The 10,946-nt window shown below is 38.6% G+C and overlaps 1 protein-coding gene across 1 annotated transcript in view; it reads left to right on the top strand.

Annotated features, from left to right (window-relative positions):
- LOC143298087 (uncharacterized) overlaps window positions 1-849 on the top strand; it is a 14,210-nt gene extending 13,361 nt beyond the window's left edge. Inside the window, exon 2 of the mRNA XM_076610769.1 lies at window positions 10-849. Within this exon, the coding sequence (XP_076466884.1) occupies window positions 10-92 (83 nt within the window). The 3' untranslated portion in view covers window positions 93-849. The remainder of the gene's footprint in view (window positions 1-9) is intronic.
- The last annotated feature ends 10,097 nt before the right edge of the window (window positions 850-10,946 follow it).

Below are 10,946 nucleotides of genomic sequence, written 5' to 3'. Positions count from 1 at the left end.
CTGTTGCAGGCGACACGGACGAAGGAGTGGATTTGTTGGCCTACAGTGCGACCTCCACCTTTGACCTCCCACCGGAGAGACTGACTGCATGAGAGAGACAGAGACAGAGAGAGAGAGAGAGAGAGCGTAAAATATTGGCAGCACAACATCATGTTACGTTTTTTTGGAGTGAAGTCATTTAAGTGATAATTTGGTATGTTATTTTTATTCATACATATCGATATCTATCTATATTTTTTTTAATTCAAATGATTGTGAAAAAAACAACAAAAAAACACTGAATTCTACAACCCTGATGGTATATACGTGTACATAATTCTGGAGTTATACATACATGATATATTCCTGTACATGTGAAGAATAATGTGGTGGTTATAAATACTTAACTTTGTTGCTGTGCTTTGTTGATAAAGAAGTGATTGAGTGATGGTTTGACTTTGATTGTTTATGCTTTGTTTTGTCCTTAAAACAGAATGGGTTGTGCTTGTTGACAGGGATGTGTGTACTGTTTGGGATATCTACATGAAAGAACACTAGACGGAATTTCTTTGATTCCATCCATTGTATAGTCGAGAGATAATTAAAGAATGATTTATTTATGTGGCCTTGGTCTTAAACTTAGAATCAGATACGTTCAAGATGATAATTATGTACATGGCATTTTGAAGACACTTGACAAGGCTAGTGTGACCTTTGTGGTCGGCTCACGTTGTAAACAAGAGGAGATGTGGAAGGCATACAGAATATTGCGCATACGGCAGAGGACCGGTTCTACTTAAACTCTGGGTTGGAGACACTGAAGACGACGTATTACTTGAACTCTGACTTGGCTGACGACGTATATGTGAGAGCTGGAAATACATATATATATATATATATATATATATATATATATATATATATATATGAGAGTTGGATATATATATATATGATATATATGAGAGTTGGATATATATATATATATGATATATATATATATATATATATATATATATATATATATATATATATATATGACTGAAGATGACGTACGTACGTTTCGCTTCCTGTTGGTTTGGGTCTTCCATGAGAGGGGACAAACTGAAACACACACACACACATATATAGATAGATAGATAGATAAACGCACACGCACGCGCTCAAAGTTTTATAATTATACTGGGAATTTCAGAGGCACGAACTATTTTGGTCACAATTTTTATGAGTTACCATCCTTGGACTAGGGTTAGACTCGTCACATGGTGGAAGGCTCATAACAGAGAGTGTGTGTGTGTGTGTGTGTGTGAAGAGTTTGGTTGGGTGGTATAGGTGGGGTGGCGGACAGAAAACCTCTCCAGAAGTGACATGCGCTCTGTTTAGGAAGCTTTCAACCAGATTGCACAGCGTGATAAGTGCACACGTAGAGAGGGAGGGGGAGAGAGTTACTACGGCCCTTTCACCTGTGACTGCGATTGGCTGTGCACTTGACGCTGTGCTTGACCCTGTGAAACGTGCCAGCTGACGGCTGAACGATACGGGGCCTCTAATTCAGCCATCACTTCAAGTGGCAAGCCTGTTGTCGCTGACTCGTTAAGGAGAAGAAAAAGAAGACACCTATACCCCCCCCCCCCCCCCCCCCCCCCAAAAAAAAAAAAAAAAGACGGAAGGATCTATTGCGTTCTCAACGCAGCATTGAAACTAGTAATTTTCGAATCAGAACCGGATAAACAAAGTGTAGAATAGCTCCCGGGGGGGGGGGGGGGGGGGGGGTCAGCTAGCATGTTAACTTTACTAGGAAGTGTTCATACCTTGTTTGCTATTCATAAAGTGATACTAACCAGCAGGACCTGAGATGTATTGCGCGATACCCTGTGATGTCTTCCTTGTTATTCAACTGACGGAAAAAAACAACAACAAAAAAACAACAACTATACAGAGTAAAACAACAACAACGACGACGACGACGATATTTTGGGAGCAGTTGACAGCGATGAAGACTTATGGTCAATTTATTCATTCATGTCAGTCAGCTGTTTCTGAGAACTGTCTGCCTTGACAATGCGGCTCCTGTTTCAGGAGGTGGGGATAGTTACTTCCCCATTGTTGGTGGTTTAGCTGTTCTTAGCAAACAATGGGGACAATATTAATAATAGGAGAAATAAGCTGTTGTGATAGTTGAGAGCTTGTTATCATTCAAGAAATGTAGATAAATGTTACGTTAAAAAAAAATGTTTTGTCGAAGTATGCGGCCTGCCTGTCCGTCTTTCTGAGATGTCAATCTGTCTCTCCGTGTTTGGAAATGTCCGTTTCTTCCACTATACCCCCTCCTCTCTCTCCCTCCCTCTCTCTCTCTCTCCTTTTATTTTGTGTGTGTGTGTGCGCGCGCGCGCGCAAATTAACAGTGCCTTTACATGACATTTTTTGTTCACAACGTAAAACAGCAGCGTTATCTAATTTATATTTGAAGGATGTATGTATTTCTTAGCATCAGTTGCAAAGTTGTGTAAGCAGGAATGTCGCTTTAATTGTCTTTTTTATGTTCCGTTTATTTTTAACTTAAAAGAAAAGTTCTAATGTTTTCCATTTGGATTTGGTTCAATGTTTATTTAAATTATTGTCTGTATAGCCGTGTGTGTAAGTCGATTGCTTAACGCATAATAATTATGATGGTGTTCACTTCACACTTATTTATGATTTGTACATGACTAACACAACAACATGTTCGCCTTGTTTTCGGTGCAGTGAATTTGTGTTCCTCGTGCATTTAATTTACACCACCACAAATTTGTACACTGTGTTCATTCATTTTTCTTGGTTTTTCAATTCCATTTTATGGTCCTTTAATTTATGCCACCGCTTGTGTTCAATACGTCCATTTTGTGCGATTATACACGTGGCAACTTCCACAAGAAATGCGCAGCTTGAGATGTTGTACATTTTTTAATTGGTTGTGTAGTCGTGACATATATATATGTATGATCAATATTTAGAATAATGATAATAATATTGAAAAAGGAATAAGAATAGGAACGTGTTTTTTTTCCCTGTTCTTGTGTTTTTTATTTGTTGGTATTGCCCCCCCCCCTCCCTCTCCCCCAACACTGAGTTTGTTTTTGCTAGTTTTGTTTCGGTTTCTATTCAGCTTTGTACTTAACCAACGAGCAGTGGTAAACCGGCTTCTAATTTAGTTTTGTACTTAAACGAACAAGCATTTGTAAAACGGACAAATATTGGGGGGAAAAATTGCGTATTCTCTTCTTAACATTTTTTTTTTTTTTTAATTTACAATTTTACGATGATGTAAAAAAAAAAAAAAAAAAGAGAAAGAGATCATAATTATCATCATTATCACCGTCATCATCGTGATGATACTGATGATGATGATGATCATTATTGTTATTATTAAGAACTATTTCTTGAATTGCCTGTGTGCTAAGCGGTGGGTGGGGTGGGGTGGGTGGAGGGAACATGGGAATTGTGTGTTGAGCTGCACCAATGATTTTCTAGTCGTGTGACTGCCCTGTTCCTACACCTGAGGTACAGATGAAACGTGCCAGTCATTGTCCGTACCCAGGTACCCGTTTACCCATCTTTGGCAGCAACATACCATGGTGTGTTCTCAGTATAATATGTATTCGCTTTATTCCTCAGTACATGTATGGATGGAGTCACCCCCCACCCCCCACCCCCTTCCTCCCGCTTGCCCCTCTCTCCCTCACTATTTTCCCCCACCATAACCCCCCTCCCCTCCCCTCCATCTCTCCACCCTTCTCTACCCCGTCTGTGTATGGTGCGCGCACGCGTGTTTACTTGTCATGCGTTTTTCTTCGTCTCCTTTTTTTTTCTTTTTTTTTTATAATACAGAAAACCTATGCATTTAACGAAGATTCTTTATAACCACTTTGTGTTCAGCTTAGTATAAAGTCTGTTATGATAACCAAAAAACATGAGTGCTATTTGTGTGTTCAGTTATGTAATCAAAAAGCCATATACACCAACGATGTGTTTTACACTTGAAGCTCAAGTCCAAGTTCATCAGTGTTAACTCATGACACATGCGGAAGTCATTTGATGCAGATATTTGACTTCTTTACTTTCTACCCTTTTTTTAAGAGTCTTCATTTTATAAGGGCAGTGCTTCTGCCAGTTCCACAAATGCGCGTGCACATTTGTGTGTATGTGTGTTGTGTATTGGTGTAGAGGAATGTAGCGTTCCCAGCCTTCATCCTCTTTATTCAGTTTCTTCACGTGTGTGTGTGTGTGTGTGTGTGTGTGGATTTAGTCTGTTGATTCCAGAATTTTATATAATGGTTTTGCATTTGACAAACATATCCAATCGGTCTTATTATTGACACGGACACAAACATTTCTTGAGCATTCCGTTCTTTCTCCATTGGATAAACATTTTTTTTTTTTAAAAAACGCTATGCAAAAGTGATGGTTACTTCTTCAACATTCCTCTCGGGTGTCTTATTCTTATAACAGCATTCTACACACCTTCATTTTTTTCTGAATGTTTATTTGGGTTTGCCTTGAGTCTGTATTTTTTTCTTCAACATTCCTCTCGGGTGTCTTATTCTTAAAACCGAATTCTACACACCGTCAGTTTTTTTTCTGAGTGTTTATTTGGGTTTGCCTTGAGTCTATATATATATATATATATATATATATATATATATATATATATATAAACGTTCTAAGCGTTCCATTGTTATTAAACTGTTTGCTTTTTTGACAAAAAACAAAATGTGTGTACACTTACCTTTTCTGGGTTTTTTTTGGTGTGTTTTTTGTTCGTTTGTTTGTTTTTTGTTGTTGTTTTTTTTAAAGTTTTTGCCTGTATGGTTATTTGATCTGATTTTGTAAAAAAAACAGTCAAGCAAATGCTTTTATGCAGCAATTTGTTCATCAGCAAAGTCGAAAGTGTTCATTTGTGATGCATTGTGAAAGATTGTGAATTGGTGGTTCAATTGGCTGCATCGATTACTATACAGCAAGTCGGAGGGTATGGAACCACAAGTGTTATTCTATTGATTACATTGAATTCATATTGAGTGAAGCACGTCGATTTGTCAATCAGAGAAAGATGATTGTGTGAGGTGCGTGAGTGCGTGGGCATTTGATGAGCGTTGTTTTGTACAGATTTGTTTTTATTCTTGTAGCTTTGATCATATAGATACGGGAGTTGACTTTTTTAGGATTTGGAGAGATTTGTTACACTGTTTTGATACTACCATTATTGATTGAATAAAAAAAAGAAGAAGATATAAATGAAATGCAGTGTGTGTGTGTGTGTGTGTGTGTGTGTGTGTGTGTGTGTGTGTGCGTGCGCGCGCGCCTCACTGTTTGACCTTTCGTCTCTCTGCCTCTGGCTGTCCGTCTGTTTCTGCATGTTAACATCGCCAAACACTGACACACACAGAAATAAGCGTTAGATTAATGATCAGCCAACATACACACATTTGCATGAACGTATGCAATAAACATAACGTATATACATACAAACGCAACGCACACACACACACAAACGCATATACGCACGCATAGACGCACGCACACACACACACACACAACCAAAATTACGAATGTATCACTAACAACTTGATTTTTAAAAAAATTTAAAGAACACTTGAGATTTGTTTCAGAAACAAATGAGCATGGAAATATCTTTCCCACTGACTTGGAACAATTGCCAAGTTCACCTGGAAAGATGATAATATTGTACTTACCTTCCGCACTGTCATCACGGTTTTTTTGTTATTGTTGTTGTTTTTGTTTTTTATCAATATTGAGAGATGTCAGTGAAGAAAAAACAAGCCTTGTGGACAAAGGGTTCCAGCCCTTGTCTTTTGTTCAGTTACCCCGAAGAACTACAACTGCTTCATGCTTGGTTTGACTGCTCAGTTCCATCACACGAATGCTTCATTTTGAACGCTAATGTATGGTACTCTATCTTCCTTTAACTTATCGGCTGTAACAAAGGTCGAAGTCAAGTTATCCACCAATGTTAATTGAATTCCTTGTGTGACCTTTCTTTAGATATAACAACAACAACAACAACAATAGTATCAATAATGATAATGATAGTGATGATGATGGTGGTGGTGGTGGTGGTGATACCAACAAGGACAAGCTTGGTGTGTCAAAGGTTTGAGTAGTCCTACAACGATCAAAATGTATGTGTTCCATTCTTTTCAACTTCCAACCAGAGCTGAGCTGAAACCACCACGTGATTCTCGTTTATTTCTATATGAGCATGGGCCATTGCATAGCTGTTAACACACACACACACACACACACACACACACACACACACACACACAGGGACAGACAGAGACAGAGTCACATAGAGAGGTTCAGAAGATGACTTCAGCACGTGATTGTCTTTATTTTAACGTGGGCAGGGAATAGTGAATTGCCAGTGCACACACACACACACACACACACACACACACACACACACACACACACACACACACACACACACACACACACACACACACACACACACACACACCATACACCACACAACACACACACACCACACACACACACACACACCACACACACACACACACACACACACACACACACACACACACACCACACACAACACACACACACACACACACACCACACACCACACACACACACACACACACACACACACACACACACACACACACACACACACACACACACAACACACACACACACACACACACACACACACAGAGATCCAGAAGCTGAACTCAGCTCGTGATTGTCATTCTCTTCGATTTGAGCAGGGGTTTTGCATTGTTGAAAAAGAGAGAGAGAGAGATTGATGTTTTATTTATATAAAGGCCATTGCCCCTCATGAAGGGACTATTGAATTGCCAGAGCGCGCGCGCACACACACACACACACACACACACACACACACACACACACACACACACAGATATTCAGATTCCCAACATAATGAAGCTGTAACTGATCTGAAATGTAGGTGGGATATATCGTGCTCTCAAACTAGTTAAAGCAGGACAACATGAAACACACAACACACAATACACAAACAAGCACAGTCATTGAAAAAAAACCCACAACATAATGAAGGTGCAACAGATCTGAAATGCAATGCCTTGTACAAGTATATTGACACATTCCTTATGACGCTTTCTTTGTCAGATGCGAGAAGTAGACATATACGAAATTGATTAGGATATCTATAAAAAGTAGGTGGGATATATCGTACTCTCAAAGCAGGACAACATAAAACAAAATGCAGCTCATCTTCATTTCCACTTTTGCTCAACGGACACTTTAAATCAATTGCAGAATGTTTCCTGTAACGATAGTAATGCTGAGAAATTTCTTGAAATACCAAAACGAAATCTTGTCATAATAAATTTCAAGTGTCTGTCTAAGTTCATACACTGGTAAGTCTTGGCATCACGAACAGTACAAAATGTCCTATGTATGCAAAACCTATCACTATTATTAACATGGAAATTCCACCCTTACCATCTGCACACAATCAGTCTATCTTTAAGGTCACACAAAAATAATTTGACATCTTGCACACCTTGGTTTTCCCATACAAAACCAAAACCAAACTGATACAACTTACAACGAACTTTTGAAACCCAATTTCTTTTACTTTTTGCATCCAAGTCAATTAACATTGTATAAACTTTCCGTGGTAACCTGCATTCATTCATCCTTGTTCATTCAATCCAGTAACGAATGCAACTCAATACAGAATTAATATGAATTGGGTATCTATTAGTTTCTCCATAAATGAGGTCATTTGGTGTTTTCAATTCAACCCCTAACACTTTTTTCATTGCAAACAGATGAACCTTCTCACAGTCACGTGCAGCATCATCAAGGCCCCAAAGTTCAGCCCCATACTGTGCAATAGGCTGGACCTGAGAATCAAACAAGTTTAGAAATAAAGAGAAACTATTATTATTCAAAGTACGCAGTTTTCGCATTATACATAACGCAGCATTCTTTGCTTTGCTCGTCAGGTAACACATGCTGAGGTAAAACTAAGTTCAGTGGAAAACAAAATACCTGAATATATATATATATATATATATATATATATATATATATATATATATATATATATCTGTCCTTAACATTAAGGTGACAGCGTGAAGACCGGCCAGGAAGCAAACAAGTCATGTGACATGAGAAAATAACCATTCACACTGCTGCCAGAATCAGTTATGAATGTGCAGCATCTTTGACGGTCGCCATTACACGCTCCATTCAGTATCGATAATCCAAATGTGGTACACAAGTTTAGTAAGTTTTTTTTCCATAATTCTTTAAACATTTATCTTGAGAATTCCTATTAACACTGACTGGGTGACTTCTGTGTAATGCATTAAGACTATTATCGTCAATAGTTATCATCAGGAGTAATGTTGAAAGTTCTGCAATTCAAATCACCAGAAATAACACTATAAACATCAATGAAATTAAGTAAACAGTCTGATAAACATTCTTCCAATAAATTAATGCCACTGTCAACATCAAAATATGAATAAAAATGTGACCCTTTAGGTGGGGCAGGTGGAACATACACACACATACAATATATCTTTCAAAGTGTCCAGCATTGCTTTATCAATCATAAACATCAAAACATTAGCATATTCATTATCAATACGACGAATATAAGGGGCGAATGCTTTCTTGATAAGATAGACAAAGCCACCTGAAGATCGACCATGTTCAAAAAACTTAACTGCAGTTTTATGAAAACACAAATAACATCAGTAAATAAATCGGACTGGAAATTCTCCATTAACGTTTCAACCAAACAAATTGTCAAAAGAACGAATGTAAGACAAAAAGTGTCTGTCTCTTAATTCAGACAACAAGCCATTAATATTCCCGTACAACATGAACAAGGAGCAGGAGCCATGGGCATAATGAATGAATGAATGAATGAATGACAAAATGAACAAAGGTTTATTACTAACACACCAAAAACCAGAAACAGTTTGCACAAAATCAAACCTGGTCCCTGTGTTCAAATGTTAACACGTGCAGCATTAGTTTTGCTCCGCTCAGTTGCACACACCTCGAGAGAGAGAGAGAGAGAGAGAGAGAGAGAGAGAGAGAGAGAGAGAGGGAGAGAGGGAGAGAGAGAGAGAGAGAGAGAGAGAGAGAGAGAGAGAGAGAGAGAGAGAGAGAGAGAGAGAGAGAGAGAGAGGTTCAGAAGATGAACTCAGTACGCGTGATTGTCGTTTATTTCAGTGTGGGCAGGGAATATTGAATTGCCAGCACGTACACACACACACACACACACACACACACACACACACACACACACACACACTGCCTGAACACAAGCCAACCTGATAATGTAAAAAGCGCCTTCAACTGGTCAACGGGAGGAAACTGCACTACCGCATCGCTTTGAATTAGACGTTGTAGCCTCCCTTATCATTACTTTAGTTTCTCTATAATGATTGCCTGTGCACCTGTAGTTAGTGTGAAACATAAAAATTGACAACATAAAAATGATTCATAAAGTACATTTGATTGCCATCTAAAAACAACAAACGCCTATCAACCCCCATACTTTAAAACGATGTACATGTCTTATAGATACAGTTTTGCTGATGGGGATTGCCATTATTAAGAATTCCGAAAGGTGGTTGAAATTGGTTAACTCTCATAGGTACAGAACTGACACCCCTTGGCAAGACAGTCTGCATATTGTGTCAAAATGCAGAGGTAATTAGCAATCTTACAAGAAGCTTTTTATTTGTTTACATATTCGTTGGATTGTTTGTTTACCCATCCATTGTTTATTCATTTGTTCAGGTCACTCAACCGTTTACAGTTTATTCATTTATACATTTGTCTATTCATCTATCTTTCTATTAATTATCTACTCTTTAAACTTATACTGTTCAGTTGAAATTGGCGAAGAACTGCATCCACTTACCTGCTTTGGGCGGATATTTTTATGTCACGGTTGTTGAGAAAAAGTTTAAAAAATAATAATAATAATGACATTAGGGGAACAGCGGTGAGAATGCATGAACGCGGAGGTTTGGGGGCTGGGGGGGGGGGGAGGATTTCGTTTCGTTTATTTATTTATAGTCTGTTCATCTAAGATGATGATATTAGACTGCTGGGGGTGGTGGGTGGGGGGGGGGGGGAGGAGAGACTGAAAAATATTAAGTAATCGACTGAATTGACATTACATTGTAATGGCCGGACTTGTAAGCAAAAATGACACCAGTGACCGTGCACACGTTCCAAAATCAGTGGGAGCTGACCACTCGGGCATTCCCGCGGTTTGCCATGGCCGGTCCACACTGAGCATCAGGTATGGTATCCTGCAAACTGAAAGGACTGGTTGAACAATCTTCTTGTTACGTTTGAAGACTTGACTGAAGCACAACTGTTTTTTTTCCCCCATATAGGATAGAACTAGAGTCCTTTGTAAAACACAATACAACGAAAGGAGGTACAGACATGTCAGGCTCAGTCATTTACCCGTCTGGCACGTTGACTGTTAAAAAAAGAAAAGAAAAAGATATATATATATATATATATATATATATATATATATATATATATATTCATTCCAATTTAAAAAAAAGGGGAAAAAAGAAAGGACAGATGTGTAAGATTTTATATTCATTTAAAAAAATGTATCTACAAGTAAGTTTTATATGTAATCAGTAAACAAGTGTATGTCTAGTAGTAGTAGTAGTAGTAGTCATTTTTACCAATTTCTACTGGGTGTGAAATTTGACGCAAAAAAGTGGAGGGGCCGTGAGTGGTGGCTGTGGGGAGAGGACAGCAGGACTGAGAGAGGGGAACGGGAAAGGTGTGACTGTGGCAGTGCGGTGAGTGTCTGAGTCACTGCCACGTTGTGTATGCCTCTGTCTGTGTGGTCAATGAGTGTGTGTGTGTGTGTGTGTGTGTGTGTGTGTGTGTGTGTG

The sequence above is a fragment of the Babylonia areolata genome, chromosome 23 (assembly GCF_041734735.1).
Source record: "Babylonia areolata isolate BAREFJ2019XMU chromosome 23, ASM4173473v1, whole genome shotgun sequence".
Classification (NCBI taxonomy): Eukaryota; Metazoa; Mollusca; class Gastropoda; order Neogastropoda; family Buccinidae; genus Babylonia; species Babylonia areolata.
This window is presented reverse-complemented; position numbering and strand designations above follow the sequence as displayed.